Here is a 22,287-nt window from a genome sequence, read left to right on the forward strand (position 1 = left end):
CCATATCATGACATCAAGAAAACAGTTGTTGAACTGAGTCTTCCATAGATTTGCTGCTTCTCTTAAGATGTCTCTTATAGCTAGTGAAAAATGAGCAAAAGCTTTTGTATGGTTTGGGGGACTTTCCATATTTACCTGTGTGGCAGACAAAAAACTGTAAGTTTATGTGGAGTTCCCTTTCCAGATTTTCCCCTATCTTATTTTTATTCCATCTTATAAGACAAAATTTAGCTCTTTGGTTTTAATTCTTTATTCCTTTTTCCTTCAATATGTCTCTAGCTCCTTTTAATCTTTTTATCGTAATCTTTTAGAAGCCATTTGATTAGAACATAAGGGACACTTAGGGGATTATTATCATCATCATCATAAGGAACATTTAAGGGATTGTTTATTTATTTACTTTCTTACTTAGAAGAGTTTATTGTCAGAAAGAGACTGTGCAAGCAGTGTTGTTTTGAAGGAATTGAATGACTGATCTTTTGGGTTCTCCCCTTTAAAAATGCAAAACAAAAGTAGGTTAGGGAGCAGAAAGAAATTGTTGAATCTAAGAGAAGGCTATCTCTGTAGGCATTTAACACCCTATGGTCTAACGATGTGTTAGTTTTCACACAGTATTACTGATAGCAGTGTTAAAAAACAAAATTCAAGTGAGTAAATTTGAAGATCTAATTGGCATTATTAATGGATTCATGAATTGGGCAGCATCCTATCTAGCAAGTAGCAGGGAGCTCTAAGGAGCTCCAGAAAAGGAGACGTTTTTAAAGGCAGAAAGCAGGTGGGAAAAGGAAGTCATAAATAAAAATAAGGATTATTTTGAGCAAGGTCACCTCCCTTTGGGGTCAAAAGGGTTTATCATGCATATTATCTCACTGATCCTGACTGAGAAATTCCAGATTGATTGGTTAAGATTCCAATCCTGGGGAAGGTTGAAATTACAGTTAGACTAGGTATTAAGTCTTGGTTTGGTGACATGGGCTTAGCACAAGTGACTCCATTTTGGACCTGTTGTTTCTTTTTCTTTTCTTTTTTTTTAAAATTCTCCCCTTTTGATCAAACTCGTAGCTTAACTGAGAAACGTGATCAAAGTTTAAAGATTATTATGATTATAAAAAAGCAGGATAATTCTCAATGTTTGGGGTGCATTTTGGAGCCATGGTCCCCAAGATCCAAACCAATCAAAATCAAATAAGTCAAAGAACAACCCTGCTGAAGGAGTCAGCTTTTTAACCAAGTGGCTTGCTCAGTGATTTTATGGAATTGAGTTTCAGCTTCCCCAGAAGTGTTGATCCAGGCATAGCAAGTGGTGTTGACCACAGCACAGACAACTCCCTGCTCAGCTAAAAGATACTTAAGGGCTATACTATTATGAGGAAAAATTTTGGCCAGAGAGTCTAAGGATTTTTGGGAGGCAGCTATTGTTTCAGTAGCAGATAACAGAATATCTTCAAGAATTAAGGAAAATTTTAAAATCACATTCTCAGTTACATTTACTTTTGACCAGGGAAGCATGGCTTTGCCAAAGGAAGTGAATTCTGAGTCATGAACATCTCCTGGTAGGTCTTTTCTAACTTTCTGATGTAAATCCATGGGAGTTGACCAATGAGGTGACTAGTTCATTTGTGGAAAGTTAGGGGTACAGTTGGGTAACCTAAGAGGCATTGCACAGTTGTACGCTAGCCATCTAGGCGCACATAGGTCCGAGGAGAATGATAACCACCACAAACAAAGACAAAGCCTATTGGGGCACAAACCATTCCCGTTAAAGTGATGCTGCTAATGGACCATTCACAGGGATTGCTGTGTTTACCGTTCAAGCCAGAGGTCAGTTAGGATTTCAGTGCATACGGAAAGAAAATCTTTTAGCCTGAAATAAAGAGTCACCCACCTTGCAAAGATGGGTACTGCTGATGAGATCTCTTAGTGAGTGGGGACAGATCTGGATAATCATGGGAAGGTGGGGGGCAAATGACCTAAGTTATGTAGGTAATTATGTCTCATTGGGGAAGTACAGTTATAATTGGAGAAAGGTAAAAAATGGTATTTCATGTTCTGGCCACAAGAGTTGAACTTGGTAAGACACTTCTTACTAAGAGGGGGTGAGTGGGGTGTTGATCATAGTTTCCAGTGACATTGGGAATAGAAGAAAAATTGGTCACAGGGAGGACCAGGAGATCTCTAGTATCATGGATAAGTCGGAGTCTTTGGTGACAAATCCAGCAGTCTGAGATGTTACTCTGCTTAGCATTGGACTGGGAGATATGGAAATGTTTTTCCAGGCTAATTCCAGAGTAAATGAAAGAAAGACAAGAATAAAGGGTTTCATGTTTGTTAAAGTATGAAGTCTTGATCCAGCATCATGGGCAGAAGCAATCTACCTTGATGTCAGCTACTTCTCTTCCTTGACAATTTGATTCAGAGGTCCTTACTGTCTGTACAGGACCAGAGGTCAGGTGGAGCCTTCTTCAGCTGTGAGACATATATCCGAGGCTCAAGTCTCTGAAGTTTGACTTCCCTGCCATCTGGGCAGGGAAGAGGACCTGGTTATAGTCCCTTGTAGTCTCTTATAGGAGATTCAATGGCAGCCTTTAAAACAAAGGCTTTAGTGACTTTAAATTAGAAGGGTGGGAGAAAATTAGAAATGTTAGTTTGGAGAGTTGTAGCCAGATATTTGAGGAAACTAGAAGAATTTAGGATCTAGTTCAGTTTATAGGTGTATAACGAAACCTCAAAGACAGTTAACAGGGTTACTCTAAAATAGACAAAGGTGCAAACATAATTTTTCTCCCTACAGTTATCCCCACTTTTTTTTTAAGGATAATTACAGTAAAACTAATCAGTTTGCATTAGACTTGGCCTGATTATTTTCATAAGTGCAGCAAGAATAGTGATTGATTGTATAAGTTCTTTTTAAGGCTGCTTTGGTGGAACTTTTCATGAGGGATCTCAGATTGAACTCTTAAAAGCCTTTGAGGCTAGGAAGCCAATCCAAGCATCATCACTAGATTTTACCTGCAATACCTACAGTTTGAGTGAAGTCCTCTCTTTTCAAGTTTCCTGGGCCTGTCAGGAAGTATAACCTTCCATACTCAACTGGTAAGGCTGACGGTAACCCTGTAAGTAAGGCACCAGGCCAATTTTTCCAAGCAGTTCCTTAAAGCTGTCTGGTCATATCTGAGTGTATACACATTTCTGTCAAATATGACATTCTAGTTAAAGTCTTGGTAATATAGCCAGTGTTTCCAATTGTGTTCTGTTATGGTGAGAACAGATTCTTATTGAACTTATGCAAATAATGAACTTTATTGCCATGAAGAGAATACTCAGGAGTTTCTGAATTTTGGTGGGATCAAGTAGGGAGAAAAAGTAAATGTTCCACTTTAGTTCACAAATTTATGTTACCAAATTGCTGATAGCTTTAAAAGAAGAGATAAAAGGATTTCCTTAAACCTGGAAAAACAAAAGAACCAGCAATGTTTTAAACAAAAAGTCATAAAAAATTATAATCATCTTCATCAGTTCATTCAGTTCTATGTAACTATTTCTTTTTTTAAATTAATTTTTATTGGAGTATAGTTGCTTTACACTGTAATTAGTTCTTGATCTTCATCTTTTGTTAGCAGTTTTATGAATCCAGTTTTTCCTTAGAGTTCTATAAATTCTTAACCAGTTGGTGTTATTATCTGAAAGTTACCAGAAACTAGTATCCTAGAGTACTTGTCAGAATCCTTTCTAGAAATTTCTCTGAAAAAAGAAACACTTTTGTAGGAACGCTTTAGCAAAAGCATCAGAGTAAAACAATAACCGTCTGTAAATGTCAAAAGACTTAAAATGCCCGTGGTTAAAGATCTGACTAGAGTTCATTACAGCGCAGTTGACAAGGGAATTTGGTTATTTCTGTGACACACAACACTTCAAGACAATAACTAGAATTATGACTGATAACATTATCAGATTTATTATTGTGTTATTATAATGTCATTATATGTATTATAATGTTTTATTATAACTGTCAGATATTAACATATATCAGATTTCTAGGAACTTCATACAATTTTCAGAATACTTATATACCTATATAAATAGAACATAAAGAAGGCCTAGTATTTTTATTTCTCAATGCTTCACATGTAATTTAACATATCAAATAAGTCTAATTAGTTTAACATCTATCTTTTTATGAGAAGAGAGAACAAATTTTTGAGATATGCCAGGGGCCCTCTGGAAAAATCCCAACGTTAGAGGTCAGAAAGACTTCTTTTAGAATTTGATTTTTGGGAATTTTGTAAAAAATATCAAACGGTTTAAAAACACTTGGTCAAATAGGGTCATAGGACACTACGAAACAATGCTTATGTATTGAACCAAAGTGACAAAGACTTTACAGGCAAATATAGGTTACATAGTTCTGAGCAAAACTTACTTTTTTTAATATCCAGAGGACTAGGTTTAAGAAATCAAAGACCCGATAAAGACAACAGGGAACATAGGTGATGATTTTAACAGGACACAAGATCTTTGTGTCCCCCACCTCCTCCCTGGCCCTGGCAGATTGTTCAAAAGGTAAAGGAAAACCTTTTATAATCTCTTACTATTAAAAGCAGACCAGTAGTCCAAGAACACTTTGTCCCTTTTAATAGGGAGAAGCTCAAATTCTAATTTTACACCAGCTTACTTTTGGTATTGAAACTTAATCAAATTCATTCTAATCTTAGCCAGTCCTGATCACACATAAAATTCCTTTTCCTTATTATTTCTAGTAGTTTTAATTACCTACATGAGAATTTTTAACCCTTAGAAACCTTTAATTTCTAGTGAAAACTGGGAAGTAAGCAATTATGAACTATCTTTTACATTAGCATTCTGTGGATTGGCAGATTCATAAATACTTCTTATAATTTCTAGAAATGTGTTTTGTCATAGACAGTTTCTCAGTGTGGCATAAAACATGCTTATTAATAGACCCAAAATGCCTTGAATTTCTCTGTAAAAAGAAGCAAAAATTAGATAAACCTATGTTCAGTAATTAATCTTTCAGTACTTTACCTTGTTTGGAAGTGATCTAGATACTTAATGACTGTCCTTTAATATAAGTTAACAAAATTTCAGGTTACCAAAAAGATTTGGAGAAACTATTGGAAAGTTCACCTAAAAACTTTTTATCCTACTGACATCTATTTCATTTACTTGTTTTTAACAATTATGTTTAGACTGCCCACAAAAACTTCATGAGACATTAGACAATGTCAGTCTTCATCCCAAGCCATTTTTCTTGGTGACAAATTTTATAAGAGATAACATGAACTTATTTGATCTTTAGTTGGCCTAGGCTGAATAAAAGGTGTATATCAACATTATTTTTAGTATGATAACTTTAAAGACGTGTCTGTTTTAATTAAATCAACAAACTTAAAATGAGCTTTTAGTTACTAAAGATTATCTCAGATCGAGTGAACCTCAAAACCATTGGGTTAACTTTTCTTATATTTTTAAGAATTTTATGAATACATGATTTATATAAGCACTTAATTTTTTTTGTAAGCCAGTTAAATAGAGCTCTAATTTTTTTTTTTTTTTTTTTTTTTTTTTTACGGTACACGGGCCTCTCACTGTTGTGGCCTCTCCCGTTGCGGAGCACAGGCTCCAGACGCGCAGGCTCAGCGGCCATGGCTCACGGGCCCAGCTGCTCCGCGGCATGTGGGATCTTCCCAGACTGGGGCACGAACCCGTGTCACCTGCATCAGCAGGCGGACTCTCAACCACTGCGCCACCAGGGAAGCCCCAGAGCTCTTCTATAAGTTAATTTTGGCAATACTATCCGGAGGTAGAAAATATATCTATAACACATGTATATAGACACATGTGAACATGTAGACAGATGCGAACAGGGACCTCATAGCTTCTGTACACTTGGGATTTCTCAATTGCTCAAGTTCCAAGTGACCTACCCTCTGTCCCCCTTCCCCCTCTTTTTTTTTTTTTAACTGATAAGAACTACCTCTCTGAAGTTTGTACTTTAATATTTACATCTCAAAGGCACAAGAAAAGAATGCAAGTTACAAGTCTTTTAAGATAAATAGAGGAGGTTTGGGGATTGGAAAAAGGAATAGGTGAATTTTGGACTGCCTCTAGAGCTGCATTTCTAGTTTTGCAAAGATTTGTAAGATAAGGACAGTTAATCTCAGTTACACAAGGAATTGGGTTGTTATTTAAATGACATCATAGGTTGATCCACCCATAAGTCCTTTTATAAGGGCTTTAGAAGTTTTTTCTTTCCTGCTGGGAACATTATTTTAGTTTCGGGAAGAAGGCCTTAAAAAACAGTTATTAGCAGACTCCGTATATTAGCTTCCAGTTTGGCCAACTTTTGACCACAGAGCTACTTAAAATAAAAAAACAAATCTTGTCAGTTTTCAGCTTAGATAAACAGTAAATATTTCTGGCAGTATTGACCAACCCCTTGGACTTAAGAGGTATCCCCTAATTGGGTGCAAAAGATACTTTATTTTTCTCTTTATTGGGTACTACAGACAGAGATCCAGAATTGACTCTGGTAATAATTCTCACCCTCAACTGGCTTCTGCCAGTTTTTCCAGGATCCCACCTGCAGGCTCTGAGTGGGGTTTAAGTGGAGAATGTATCTCTGATATTTACCAGAATTTGGCAAGGTTTTAAATTAATTTTTAATTTCCGTTTCCCCTTGGTTCTTTAAGGGAATGATGTAGCAATTTACCAGAAAATCCTCAGTCTCATTACCTCTGAGAGAGACCCTTACAGGGTCTTTCTTTCAAAGGCATAGGGGTTCCTGTATGGCCATTAACTTGACGGACTTTTGTTTATGGCCTTGTAGTCTCTTCAGAGTGGAAAGACAATTCAAACAGAAGATTACTAGAATGAGTACTTGATAAAGGAAGACAGAGGGGGCAGTAGGAGTTGTGTCTGTCTTTTTTTTTTTTAATACATTTATTTATTTATTATTTATTTATTTTTGGCCGTGTTGGGTCTTCGTTGCTGCACACGGGCTTTCTCTAGTTGCACTGAGCGGGGGCTACTCTTCATTGCGGTGCACGGGCTTCTCATTGTGGTGGCTTCTCTTGTTGCGGAGCAGGGGCTCTAGGCGCGTGAGCTTCAGTAGTTGTGGCGCGCAGGCTCAGTAGTTGTGGCTCGCAGGCTTTAGAGTGCAGGCTCAGTAGTTGTGGCACACTGGTTTAGTTGCTCCGTGGCATGTGGGATCTTCCCGGACCAGGGCTCGAATCCTTGTCCCCTGCATTGGCAGGCAGATTCTTAATCACTGCACCACCAGGGAAGTTCTGTGTCTGTCTTATACTCCTTTGTTTTAGGTACCTCTTGTGTCTTTAATTTTTTGTTAGCTTTTTGTAATGAAACTTTCAATAAAGTTCTTTTGGCATTTTGAAGCCTTTGGAAGCTACTGCATACCAGTTAAAATATGTATCCTATTCTGTTTGTTTAATTGGGGAACTCTTACTTTTAAGTGCACTTCTTAAGTGAATGATCTTGTCTAATTGGAATGTTCCCCATAATGGCCACTGTAATTCTGGGTTGTTTTTAGTAATATTTTGCCATTTTTGTAGATATCTACAGTTTCCAGGATTGTAGTTGTTAGACATAAGATAAGCAGGTATGCCAGAAGGGTGTGCTTAACTCTTTGGATTTTAAGGATCCCATTATTGTTTTTATTTTTTTAGCTAGGCCTTTGGGTCTCTTGGAGCCAAACTAATACCTAAGAGGGGTGTGTCATAGGGTTGGGGATTATGTGGTGTTTTACAGTGTACCTCTATGCGTGGAAATTTTCTTAAGGTTGGCAAGTGACTGAGTGTCAGTAACCCATTCTGTGACCAACTTATCCTAACTTGGGAGTCTTTGAGTTAGGTGGTGGGTATTCTAACAGATCTTAAATGCTCAACCCTTATGCATCAATTTTGAGGCTGTTTTGACTTCTGAGATTCCTATTAGCATTTAGCCTTTATCTACATAAAGTAAGGCAAAAAAATGTGTACCTTAGTATATACTGAGTCCTAACCAAGAAAAGGCCCTGTGTGTACCATACCAGTTCCCCAATGTGGGATGTGGGACCTTGGACTGGGGAAAGCATTGAACCAGCAGATCTCAACAAATGTGGGCTGTGGACTGGGGGCCCCACATAAATAGGGAACTGCATATTGCCACTAACAGTACCTAAGTGGATCCTGGGACAGAATTAAGGGTTGGGGGTTCCACTCAAAAACCTGGGAATTGCAGTCCATGATAAAGCTAGGGACCTGGGTTCCGGGCAGAACTGTCCACCAGCTCAAGCTGTCTTGCTCTGTAAAGGAAAGCCAGTTATATCTGAAGCTTGATGCAAAGAGAAAGGAGCTCAGAATTGAGAGAAACTTACCGCTGAAAGAAAGACAGTGAACGCAAAAAGGGGTTCACAGATACCACACCTGTCTTTCTTGTCCTCGAATGCCATCAGAAGTTTGTTCACTTTGGACCCTGACACTGACACCATATCTGTTAAAAGACAAAATCCAGCTGAGTAAATTTGAAGATCTAATTGACTTTATTGATTCCTGAACCGGGCAGCATCCCATCTAGCAAGTAGAAAGGAGCTCCACAGAGCTCCAGAAAAGGAAAGGTCTTTAAAGCCAAAGAGGGGATGGGACAAGGAAGTCATAAACAAAAAAAGATTATTTTGAGCAATACACCTTCCTTTGGGAGACAAAAACGTTTATTGGCTGGTTACCTCCCTGGTGCTGACGAGGAAGTTCCAGACTGACTGGTTAAGATTCCAGTCCTGGGGAAGGTTGAAACTGCGATTAAGTTAGGTATTCTAAAGTTTGGTGACATGGGCTTAGTGGCTCCATTTTGGGCTGTTTGTTCCTTTTTTTTTGCGGTACGCGGGCCTTTCACTGTTGTGGCCTCTCCCGTTGCGGAGCACAGGCTCCGGACGCGCAGGCTCAGCGGCCATGGCTCACGGGCCCAGCTGCTCCGCGGCATGTGTAATCTTGCCGGACCGGGGCACGAACCCGTGTCCCCTGCATCGGCAGGCGGACTCTCAACCACTGCACCACCAGGGAAGCCCTGTTTCTTTTTTTAATGGCAGAAAAACTGCGTAAACAACATTGAAAGCAATTATAGTTGAGGCAATGCCTGGGCACAACTGTTATCGTGACTATTGCTTTTACTATTCTCTGGTGACTCTTTGAACTTCTAGGTTTCACATGACACTTAGTTTAGAAAAAACATTAATGGGGGTTGGTTAAATGCAAATGGGAAGCAGATTCCCTGACTGACCAGGTTTGTTATTCACGGAAAGGCTGATGGCTCTAGATTTGTGGGTGATGTGTAGAACCGTAAATTACAGTTTTTCTCAAGGTTGCCTTTTGTTGTCAGAACACTTAGCATAAGTCAGAAATGGTAGGCTTTACCTGAAAAGAACAAAAAACCCATTGAATATAATAAATCAGCACTTAAAAAAAAACTCTAACCACCAAGGCCATCTCAAACAGGCATATATTCTTTTATGTGACTGAAGTTGTTTAAAAAAAAAAAAGGAAGCACCAACAAACAAAAACTTATCCCAGCAAACCCAGGTTGATTTGGATGTTCTTCCTAATGTGATAAATCTGAATGAAAACCAAGCATGCTTGACCAAGAGTAAAGTGATAGAGCCTCCAGTAGGGCCTACTGGAGAGTGTGGAGTAGAGATAGGAATATAAGATGTGACTAAGTAGAGTCTTATATGGGGATTAAATTCTGTGCATGTGGAGACAATCAAGTATGGTCAAAATACTCTTGAAAATCCCTTAAAATTTCCCATAAAGTACAAATGTAGACATACTGGCTTTCAAGAAGTCTGACGTGGCCAGTTCTTCCTTTAACATTGCTTTTCTTTTGTTGAATCAATGATGAGGCAGTTGCTATATTCTTTTTAGTGACTAAGGGTAGAATAACAGAATTGGAAGAATTAACTTTTTATTCTAGTTCGTGAAACTGATTTTCATTATTTCTGTGAGTAAAAATGCCCTTTTTTTTTTTTTAAATTGGTAAATGAATAAGGACCTTTGTTTTCCAAGGAAATCCTTGGGTTACAAGGATGTTTGAGAGTCCACTTTTTCTCAGAGAGGCCCATTCTCTTTTATATAGTGTGAAATTTGTACCTCTTCATAGCTCTGATTTTCTCGTGTGCCTGTCTATCTTCTTCAGTCTTTCCTTCTCTCTGATTCTACTCTATCTTGTCTGATAGGCTCCTGCCTCAACTCCTTACCTTTATTTTCTCTTCATCTTTGTTCCCATACTCGCTTGTACTTGTCCTGTGCTCTGTATTTTTCTTGCTCTACTCAGTAACAGTAGAATAATCGAATTCAAATTCAGTTACCTGAAGTGTGGTAGCATAAGATCTGGTTTAGGTTTAGGCTCTTATTTAACTTTGTGACTGAGAAAGGCATTTCACATCCTTGAGCCTCAATTTCCTTAGTTATAAAAGGAAGGTAATATATTAAATGAATTAGATTTAGTGAAGGAGTACCAAATGGTGATGGTCTCTTGGGTAAATTAGAATTTCACAATTCTATTATCTATAGATTGTGCCTTCTATAATAACTTCTCTTAGTAAATTGAGTCAGGGTTGGTGCTCTGGACTGCTGGATAGCAGTTTTCAAAAATTTTCAATGACAGCTTTGAAATTGCTCATTTCTATTCAGCTACACTCTCTTCTTTCATGAATCACACTTTATAATCACCCTAATTCTATTCTTTCTCTTGATCTGGGGTAAAGAAATATGGGTTGACACGATATATAAAGATAAGACATCTTTTATGGTACACCAGAACTTTTTGACATAAAGGTTAGTAAATAAATAATGGAAGCAGTTTTTCTCTTTTGAATGCCAAAGCACAGTGGAAATTCTTGTTCTGTCTGAATGATTAACAGAAACGTAGAGAACTTACTGAAGGTATTGGTTTATCTTCAGGTAGAATTTTTATTTTTTTAAAAGATTTTTTGATGTGGACCATTTTTAAAGTCTTTATTGAGTTTGTTACGATATTGCTTCTGTTTTATGTTTTGGCTTTTGGCCCCGAGGCATGTGGGATCTTAGCTTCCCGACCAGGGATTGAATCTACACCCCCTGCATTGGAAGGTGAAGTCTTAACCACTGGACCACCAGGGAAGTCCCTAGGTAGAATGTTAAATACGTATCTATTTTAAAAAGCATTTATTAAGTGTCTCCCTAGATATATTACTGAAGAAATAATAGCCACATGACCTAATATGGGATTAAAAGTTGAATTCCAGGTAACCTAGTTTCCTTGAAAAATAATCATTATATGCTGCGTGTGTGTCTTAAAATGAAGATTAAGAAATTAAGAAGGTTAGAGTCAAAAATTTTGATCAAGTAAATCTGTTTAAAGTCATATTTATGAATAAGTTGATTACTTGGAATTATTCTGGAAATCGATAGATGAATCTTTTCTTTCTGGTACTCAAAAACCTCAGTAAGTATCCTGCAGCAGAAATCTGCAAGAGGTGGTTTTCATCCTTGGCTGCCGCTATTGATCAGCAGTGCTTGTGACCTACTTTTAAGGGGCTGATCAGGAAGGAGGCATAGTATGTATATTTAAGGTTACATTTAAAAAGCCTTCCAGTATTTCCTTCACTTCGTTGTTGTTTCCATGGAAGCGGAACCACTATCATCAGCAGGAGTCCATTTCAACTGCTGGCTTCCGGTTCTTGTTTCTCTGTTACTATGGTGACTGCCTCGAAAGCAACAGAAATACCAAAAGTTTAAAAAGCAGCAATTTGATTACAAAATATGTTTTTGTTGTTGTTTTTTTGTTTTTGTTTTGCGGTACGCGGGCCTCTCACTGTTGCGGCCTCTCCTGTTGCGGAGCACAGGCTCCGGACGCGCAGGCTCAGCGGCCATGGCTCACGGGCCCAGCCGCTCCGCGGCATGTGGGATCTTGCCGGAACGGGGCACGAACCCGTGTCCCCTGCATCAGCAGGCGGACTCTCAACCACTGCGCCACCAGGGAAGCCCACAAAATATGGTTTTAACTCTAGCTTTAATTAGGTGTTTTATAATTGACATTTTTGAATTTCAAGTTGATTTGTTTTGTTTGTTTTTTGTTTTTTTGCGGTACGCGGGCCTCTCACTGTTGTGGCCCCTCCCGTTGCGGAGCACAGGCTCCGGACGCGCAGGCTCAGTGGCCATGGCTCACGGGCACAGCCGCTCCGCGGCATGTGGGATCTTGCCGGACCGCGGCACGAACCCGTGTCCCCTGCATCAGCAGGCGGACTCTCAACCACTGTGCCACCAGGGAAGCCCTCAAGTTGATTTTTTTGAAAAAAGAAAAATTTGAAGTTTTGTTAAAGCTTAATGACACAATTAAATAGAAAAAAACCCTAAATTGCCATAGTTTCTATTAGAGTTGAGACTAAGAAGAACCAAAAATTCTAAATGGGGATTTAAATTAGGGCTTGAAAGGTATAACCTGCAATGAGAAGAGCTAATGATAATGGGAGTAGCAGTTGGAGTCTATGAGCAATAAGCTCAAAACTAAGAGTGAGCAGTGTGTTGAAGTAGTGAATGTTTCTTATTTATGTGGCACATTTTATCTTCAAAATATGTTATAGTTAGGTGATTTTCACAGATTATATCCATTTTTCAACCGAGTAAAAATAAAAACCTTGGGTTTAGAAATTAAGTAAATTTTAAGGACAGAGGCAGGAAGCAATACTGACATTTTATTTGAGGTTCGAGGAGTTGGAGAGTTAATAAATATAGATTGTTCCACAGTTAAAAGGCAGTAGAGATCCCCATCCCTCACCAAGACCAGTTATATTTGTGAATTACTACTCATAAAGGAGAGAAGAGATGGAGTTGTAAGATAAAAGCTGTGAAAGGAAAGGTATTTAAGCAAAATTGCAATCCCAACTTTGTTGCAATTTTTCTTTTCTTTTAAAAAAATATTTATTTATTTATTAGGCTGCACTGGGTCTTAGTTGTGGCACGCAGGATCTTCGTTGTGGTATGCGGGATCTTTAGTTGAGGCATGCGAACTCTTAGTTGCGGCATGTGGGATCTAGTTCCCTGACCAGGGATCGAACCTGGGCCCCCTGCATTGGGAGTGCAGAGTCTTAGCCATTGGACCACCAGGGAAGTCCCTGTACTTTTTCTTAGAGGTCTGTATTCACTCAGGGTTCTTTGGTTTACATGTGACAAAATCCACTACCTTAGGGAACAAATGGCAGCGTTGTAGGTTCAACTGAAATCAGGGACCCCAGTCACATTAGGTTTTCTTTTTTGGTCTCTCGTATTTGTGTCTCTTTTTTTGCTTTGGCAGAAACTATGGCTGCTGGCACTTCCCACTCTCTTATTTCCAGCGTCAATAACACAGAAGGACTGATTGGTCCAGTTTGTGTTGGGCCAATTTCTCCCTTCTCCAACTGTGGCCAAGAGGATGGGGTTCTATGGTTGGCCCTGCTGTGACAGGGAGGCTCACCCCTGGCTGACAAGTAGTGACTAGAGGGGCTGAGATGTGAAATAAGGGAGCAGCTTTCATTCAAACCATGTTGTTAAGCGTTAGTAGTGGTTGGGGGAAGAGGTGGAGGAGTTTGAAGGGGAGGAGAAAGGGACATTTCCCAGAAGAAATAGAAGATGTTGTTCCAGGCAGAAATAAGAAGAGGTTTTCCCACCTGTAGAAAAATATTTTTCTCTTGGGGAAAAATATCTGCTTTATTGTAATTCAGTTCACTTCTAATTCAGGAAACCAGGTGACATTATTATGTAGGATTTGGTTTTGAGAGAAAAACCAAGATTGAAAACCTTTACAACTTATTGCTTCCTATAGCACTGGCTCTGTTGTAGTACCTTTTATGTATGTTGTCTCCTTTAATCTCTACAGTCATTTGAGGTATATATTTCCATTTTAGAGAATGAGAAAGAGGTTCACAGAGTTGAGATGACTTATCATCGGACACATGACTAACGAGAGACAGAGTCAGAATTCAGATAACCAGGGTTTCTGGAATATAATCCAGGGTACTGTCCACTGTGTGATACTTACATTTTGGTTAACTTCATTCAGAAGATGCATAGGGTGAATTATAAAAACAGTACTGTGTATTAAGTGCTTTGATAAAAATGAGTCATGAATAGTATTGAATATTATTTATGCTAGGAACCTTAGACATCATATAGTACAGTGGTTTCAGACTTTTTGACTTTCAGCCATGGAATCCTTTCTTCAAATGAAATGTTATATTATAGTCGAGTATATATATAAAATGGGTAAAAGCATAGGATCATCCCACTCTGGAGAGGAGAGATCCAGGAGTATAACACCTCCTTTTTGAGATCTTTTCTTAGAGGCCACTTTGAATACCCTTTCCTTAGGGAAACTGAGAGCCAGACAGGGTAAATGATCCTTGTTCACTTTCACATAATATATTACAAGGATTTAAATCACATTATTGTTTTCAGTTGTAAGGTGGGTGACAATTTGTTATTAATGAATAAACCCTGATGCTTGCAAAAATCAGAGTGAATTTAGAGTTACCCTAAATAATTTTATTCTCCAGTTTGGTGGTACTTTTATAGCATATCACATCCATGTCACAGCTTTTATTAAATGTCTCTTGCACTTAGTCCTATTTGTTGAGTTGGACAATCGTATACTGTTTGGGCTAGGCTGGTCTCTTGTCCACAGAGCTTTTTACATTACATTCTTTATATATCGGCTCCTCTTATAAAATACATCAAGTTCTCTATACATATTTAAACAGGGGCGTTTCAGAATTTAGATAAATGAAATTCATCTAGAGACCTTGCTGATATGAATAACTTTAGACCTTGCTGATATGAATAACTTTGATGTCTGTTCCAATTTTGATCTCTCCCTTCTTTTCAGTTAGAAATGTGAACAAGTGGTAAATTGGGTAAAAGGAAGTTAATCTTCAGTTTGGATTAAAGAAAGTTTATTTATTTTTCACATGTCCTGATTTCTGTTTTTTCCTTTTAGGAGAGTCAAGCCCTACTCGTCGAGAAGCTGTGAAGAGAAGAACCGCAGAATATCTCATGCGAGCAGAGAGTCTCTCTAGCCTTTATGTGAAACCTCAACTTGATGATGTATCTCAGGTATGTCTTATGTTTCATTTTATATTTTCTTTAGCCATTTTTGCTGTTTTGTCTCTCAGTTTTATTTCTAACTAGAATGTTTGAGCATTTTGGTCTTTGGAATTTTATCAGTGATTTTCTTACAAGGTGTTGGTGAGAAGAAAAGCATTAAAGCAAACCACCAAAAGTGGAATAAAATGGGACTCACTTTCTCCTTCTCTTTCTCGGCCCTTTATTCTTTACTCCATCCCTAATATCACCATGTGTAGAATGACAGTAATTTATACTGAATTTTATTTGAAAATTTTAAAGTTAAGTTATGATTCTTATACTATTCCTGCACCGTTTATTGATTCATGCTAAAACTGATTATTTAAGCATAAGTCCTACAAGTAGCAGCTATAGATTACCTAGAATTATAAAGGTATAATTCTAACAGGGATATTTAGGTTATTTGGGGCTACCCCTAGTCTTGTCTGGAAAGCAGGTGAATGTTTAAAACATTAGAAACATTTTGGTTTATCATTACTGTTTTTATGTTATGTCCATCTGGATTTGGCAAATTTCTGGAAGAAATTTTTCTGTTTTTTTCTTTTTTACTTTATATGAAACTAAGTTTTTTTTTCTGATGCAATTTAAGACTTATACCTTCTAGAGGTGGGAGAAAGTGTTTATTTTCTTAATTGATCTAAGAGGCAGGCAGGCTTGTTCACATCTCAACTCTGTCCCTTGAAGCCATGGAAGATTGGACAAGGTACTTAACTCCACCTCTTAGCTTCAGTTTCTACATCTGAATGATGAGGATAATAGTAATTCCTTTCTAGGTTGTAGTTAGGATTAAATGAGTTAAAAAAAAATCACTCATATGTGGATGCACACGTACATACACATGTGAACATTCAAGTGCCTACCTCATAAAAAGGCCAGCCTATAAGCCAAGCTTTTTAGACTAGCTTAATAAGCATTAGCCCTATTTTTCATCTCCCCTCATATATTGCTTTATATACCTTTTCCCACATTTTTAAATGCTTTTTATACTTTCTGAAAATTATAAAATGTCTCAATTTTCTAGTTTGAAAATAGCCCATTATTTAATCTTGGTTCATTGGACAACTAAAACTTTTTTTGCTGCTTTTCTGAGGCCTTTTCATTTTCTGTGTGCCCTTTTAAAACATACAGTTATCAGAACTGTACTTTTAGTATAAGAATTTTTGTTGTTAAGCATTTGGCCAATCTTTTTAGAACAAAAACGTATATTCCAACTTTGAAGTAATATACTTTCGTTACTTGTTCTAACATAATGAATGTATTTAAGTAAGACAGCTGCTGACTCATTTTCAGATTGTTAATTACTGTGACTCTCTGTATTCTGTTTGCTGATCTTTTCCTGTTTTCTTTCATCATTGTTTCAATTATATTATTTCCTTTAATGTTTCACTATTGAATTTTATTTTTAATTTTTAAAATTAAAAACTATTTATTTTTATTGAAGTATAATTGACTTATATTAGTTTCAGGTGTACAACATAGTGAGTCAATATTTTTATACATTACAAAATGGTCACCATGATAAGTCTAGTTATCATGTGTTACCATATAAAGTTATTACAATACTATTGACTATATTCCTTATGCTGACTTATTTACTTTGTAACTGGAAGTTTGTACCTCTTAATCTCCCACACCGGTTTCACTCACACCCTCTCCCTGCGCTGGCAACCACCAGTCTGTTCTCTGTATTTATGAGTTTGTTTCTGTTTTGTTATGTTTATTCATTTGTTTTGTCTTTTAGATTCCCCATGTAAGTGGAATCATACAATATTTGTTTTTCCCTGACACCTGGCCTAATACCTAATACCCTCTAGGTCCATTCATTTTGCAAATGGCAAGATTGAGTTTTATCTTTTTTAAAAATAAATTTATTTATTATTTATTTATTTATTTTTGGCTGTGTTGGGTCTTTGTTGCTGCACATGGGCTTTCTCTAGCTGCGGTGAGCGCGCGTTACTTTTCGTTGTGGTGCGCGGGCTTCTCCTCACGGTGTCTTCTCTTGTTGCGGAGCACGGGCTCTAGGTGCACAGGCTTCAGGAGTTGTGGCACGTGGGCTCAGTAGTTGTGGCGCACGGGCTTAGTTGCTCTGTGGCATGTGGGATCTTCCCGGATCAGGGATCGAACCTATGTCCCCTGCATTGGCAGGCGGATTCTTAACCACTGCGCCACCAGGGACGTCCCTGAATTTTATCATTTTTAAATGGAATATTTATCTAAACATTACTTTGAATCTGATTCTTATTTTCTGTGGAGTTGGCAGCCTATCCTGTGTGCTATCCTGATGTGTATATTCTCCATCCAGTTTGGGGGATACTCATAAATGTAGTAAATAGGATGCGCCTCTATGAACTTTTACTAAATCCATTTGTATATAAATACAGTTGATCCTTGAACAACATGGGTTTGAACAGTGCGGGTTCACTTACACGTGGATTTCTTTCAGCAGTAAATACTGCAGTACTACACAGTCTGAAGTTGGTTGAATCCATGGATACAGGAGGAATTGTGGATACAGAGGGCTACTATAAGTTATATTAGGATTTTCAACTGTGGGGAGGTTTGGCACCCCAACCCCGTATTATTCAAGGGATAACCATATTCTAAAAGTTTTAGGGAGTCAAAATCAGCAGTATTCTGTTCTTTCTATTAATGTTAACTTTGAATGTTCTACTTATAGTTACTCATTCAAACTCTCCATTGATGTATCCCCTGTTACAGTTCCCCACAGTCATTTTATGGAGCAATAATTTATTAGGCAAATAAATATATAAAGCCTGCTGTATAGCTTTTGACTTGGAGAAAGGAACCATGAAGTATATCAGTCAGAATTTTCCTTCAAGCATAGCTTCAAATGAAAATAAAACAAAAAGAGATCTAGTATAGGAAAGCTGATTGTATTAGATTTATATAAATTCATTAAGCCTCTGTTATGACTCTGCGTGTATACAGTATCAAACTAGATATACTTTGGAGTTATATTAAAGATATGACACAGTCTCTGCTCTTGCAAACCCTAAAGCATAATTGAGGACCCAAAATATGTACGTAATTGAGGAAACAAAAGTTAGAGAGGATTGTGAGAGCCATGTAGAATAATGGAAACTTGTATCAGGAAGGGTTAGAAAGGGGTACCTAGTGAATCAGATTTGATATGCTAGCATTTTTTTTCAGTTCTTAGGCAAGGAGGTTAGAGAAGAGTTTTTCCTGATAGAGCAAGATGTTTTTCTTTTAGGGTAAGGATTTTCTTTTTATTTTCACTTTTGTATTTTACTCTTAAATCTGGCCCTTATTTAGGTCAGAGATATGCTTGATTATTTTTTATTTGTAATTTAACTTAAATGTCTTCTAGAGGTTCTGGATGAGCTTGGTGAATTTATTATTTATCTTCTTTAGCCATCTTTGGGCAATAGTTTCAACCAACACAATGAGAGAATGATATAAATGATTTTTAGCAAATCTTAAATTCTGTGTAGAGCAGATATTATTCCTTTCTTGAATACATGTGCAAATATTTCTTTCTCATCTGGTTGAATAAGAAAATAAAGGAATCCTTTGTGGGTTTGAAATTTTTTGTTGATTACTCTTTTTCCCTTTGGTGCAGTCTAGGTCATGACTCACTTTACCTGAGTTTTCTGTGGTAGTTCAAGCTTTTGCTTTATTGAGTTTATTTGAGACTCTTATGTGGTAAATAAAAAAGTTCCGAATTTCCCCGTCGTTGGTGATAATATCTTTTTCAAAAAAGGAAAGAAAGGAGCAAAAGCACTCTCCTACTCTTTCTTTTCTTCATTACTTCATTACTAAAAGGCTCTGAGGAAACTTAAGGAGCAAGTCTGAGAAAAAAAGGAAATGAGCTTTATTTGAACTAAAGGTGCAGTTTTAACTAAAGGAGATGGATTTCTTTTCCTTTTTTTTTTTTTAATTGTTGGTGACTTTGAATGATTTAAGAATTGGTATTAGAGGGAGTTTCTCTGGAAAAGACTTGAAATAGCTTATTTGCTATTTTTAGCTCTAGGAATTTAAAACTTAAGATCAGTGAAATTTAGAAAAAGACAGTAAATGGTCTAAACTTAGGACATAAAGGATTGTGTAGTTTTTAAAGCACGAATACTTTTTTTTGTTTGCAATTACAAGGTACGAATGAAAATACAATTGGCCCTCTGTACCCACGGGTTCCACATTTGTGGATTAAACCAACTGCAGATCGAAAATATTTGGGGAGAAAAAAATTCTAGAAAGTTCTAAGAAACAAAACTTGAATTTGGCACCTGTTGTCAACTATTGACATAGCATTTACATTGCATTAGGTATTATAGGTAGTTTAGAGATGATTTAAAGTATATGGGAGGATGTGTGTAGGTTATATGTAAATACTACACCATTTTAAATAAGGGACTTGAGCATCTGAGGATTTTGGTATTCGTGGGGATCCTGGAACCAATCCCCTGTGTATACTGAGGGACAACTGTAGAATGTATGGCTTTCCTGAATATTTTGTGGATTTTGAGTATAGTTGCTGTAATATTGAAAATATTTCTCTGTTGTGCATTTTGTTTACTGGTATTATTGGTATTTTTCAATTCTTCTTTAGCAAATATTTTAAAATGAGTGTTGTATCACCCTTAGTGAAACATGGGCAAAGCAAAGATAGAAATCAGGGGCATTCCAAATCAGTAATAGGACTGCAGTTAAGAGTTGTGCTTGAAATGTGATGTAAGAGAGACTTTTTTTAGGAAACTGAGTATTGAGGGTTAATAGCTTGCCAGTGAAAGTCTCGGCAAAGCCAAAAATCTACAGATGAAGCCAAGTTCAGAAACTAGTGTAGTTGGCTCTCGTGGTTCAGAGCGGAATTCTTGATATGTTCTTTGTAGAGCTTTCCTTTTGTCCTTGATTGCTCGTTCCCTCCCAAATAATGCTGACTTACTCTCAGGTTATTTAAGGATGAGTAGCTAACCTTACTCCACATGTGGTTGGTGGACCAGCAGCACAGCATCACCTGGTATCTTCTTGGAAATGCAGAATCTTAGGCTCCACCAAAGACTGCTGAATCCGAATCTCCATTTTTACAAGGTCCTCAGATGATGTGCATGCATGTTAAAGTTTGAAAAGTACCTCACTAACAGATTGGTAAGAATTGAGATAGATCTCATTGAGAAAAGGGAATAATACCGAGTGAAAGAGACTCTGGGCAGGATAAACAACAGCTTTAAAAAAACCCCAAAAATGAAAACAAAGGTAAGGTTAACTTAACCATTTAGACAGTGTTGAACAGGAATAGTAAATAGGTTTTACTACTGTGCTAACTCTAACCACTGGTGGTGGCTGTATTGCAAGACAGAGTGTGGGACTAATAGAGTCTGCCATTGGCTTGAGCAGTTGAGTGATATATACTTGCCATCTTTGGTTTTGAAGGTTGTTGGATTATCATATATTCTTGCCTTTCCCTTCTCCTCACCCTCTGTATTTAAGTTTTGAACTCCTTGCTTCTCTAGGCATCTTCTGATATAGTAGCTAATACAAATAAGTGAAATTTTTACTTTTTTCTTTAAGGAAATTAGCCATGTTACCTAGAAATATTTCCACCCCACCCTGCCCCAGTAGCATTGGCTGAAGTTTTCCTAAACAATGTTATATTATTTTATAAATAAGATTTAATCCCCTCTTATCTATTACCTAGTTTTGTCATCTTAGACAAATTGCTTAACCTTGCTGCTTTTCAGTTTTCTCATCTGAAAAAAAAAATTTTGGACTTGATCTCGGTCTCTTTCTTTTCTTAAAATTCTGTGGATTTATGTTTCCTTTTGCCATCTAAAAAAGGAATAGATCTATAGGGATTCTACCCAATTTAAGCACTGCATATCAGAAATACAGGATTTTTTATTGATGGTTTTATTTCATGATCTTTCTTTGTTCATTTCTCTGATCTTAAACTTTTATAGATGGTTAAAGTAGAAAGAGAACTTGAATGATCACTTTGCCTTTGGTCTTTCCCCATTACAATTTCACCATTCCTGTCTTTGCAAAAGTAACCTTACTAAATCACTGTTTTCGTTGAGTTGCTTCTCATACAAAAACTTGTTTTCTAGAGTCTGGAAAACATAGTCCAGACTTTTTTCCCTGGCATTCAAGGCCTGTTAAAGGCAATAAAACTGACCAACCTTAAAAGTGCAATTTTATTTTCCTTTGTTCTACAATTTGAACATTTTTTTCCCCACCAAGAGAGTTCTTTTTTCCCCAATCCTATGTATAATATCCTTTCCTAACCTAATTCCTACATAACATTTAAAATCCCCTTTGATTCCACTTCTTTCTGAGACCACAGGTTATCATACATGTGATAAACTAGTGACTTATCTCTATTGTCTTATGTTTTTAAAAAATGTCTTATTGTTACTTAACTTTTCATGTATTTGGCTTATCTCCTCAGGTAAGTTGTAAACTTCTTGAAGCTAGGGACCATGTCTTTTTTTTTTTTAATATTTATTTATTTGGCTGTGCCATGTCTTAGTTGCAGCATATGGGATCTTTAGTTGCGGCGTACGGGATCTTTAGTTGCGACATGTGGGCTCTTAGTTGTGGCATGTGGGCTCTTAGTTGCAGCATGCGGGATCTAGTTCCCTGCCCAGGGATTGAACCCGAGCCCCCTGCATTGAGAGCGCAGAGTCTTAACTGCTGGACCGCCAGGGAAGTCCTGGGATGGTGTCTTTTGATGATTTATATCCCTTTCAGTTATCATGCACATAGTGGGCACACAGTAATTTATTGAAAGGCACAGTAGAGATTTTGTGGTTTGCTGTCTTTGCTGTTTAGATTGCTAAAGTGAACTGATAAGTTTCTTTGGAAACTGAAAGATCCAATGACATTACTGAATAAGAGGGATAAGTAGGATATAGGGATGTTGGAAGTGTTTGGCCATATTTTCAAAGATGAATGTAATGGATAAGTTATCACTTAAAGTATTCTTTTTCCTCCTATAACTTTTCCTAACCATTCCTTTCACCAAAATCACAAGCATTTCTTGTTCTTACTTGGTAATAGAGTAGGGGGAGATGAATTCTTAATTATCAGAATGTGTTGTGTAGCAGAAGGACTGCAAGCAATAGAGTAAGGAGTTAGGGTCTAGCCT

The 22,287-nt window shown here is 37.3% G+C and overlaps 1 protein-coding gene and 1 non-coding gene across 8 annotated transcripts in view; one reads left to right on the forward strand and one right to left on the reverse strand.

Annotated features, from left to right (window-relative positions):
* Positions 1–22,287, forward strand: part of RPS6KC1 (ribosomal protein S6 kinase C1) — a 217,607-nt gene that overhangs the window by 111,645 nt on the left and 83,675 nt on the right. For all 7 annotated transcript variants that reach the window (XM_019918312.3, XM_019918311.3, XM_019918315.3 and 4 more), the window contains one exon: positions 15,019–15,134. In XM_019918312.3, the coding sequence (XP_019773871.1) occupies positions 15,019–15,134 (116 nt within the window). The remainder of the gene's footprint in view (positions 1–15,018; positions 15,135–22,287) is intronic.
* Positions 13,085–13,157, reverse strand: TRNAG-CCC (transfer RNA glycine (anticodon CCC)). The gene has a single exon. It is a non-coding gene; the product is annotated as a tRNA-Gly (tRNA).

The sequence above is a fragment of the Tursiops truncatus genome, chromosome 1, assembly GCF_011762595.2.
Source record: "Tursiops truncatus isolate mTurTru1 chromosome 1, mTurTru1.mat.Y, whole genome shotgun sequence".
NCBI lineage: Eukaryota > Metazoa > Chordata > Mammalia > Artiodactyla > Delphinidae > Tursiops > Tursiops truncatus.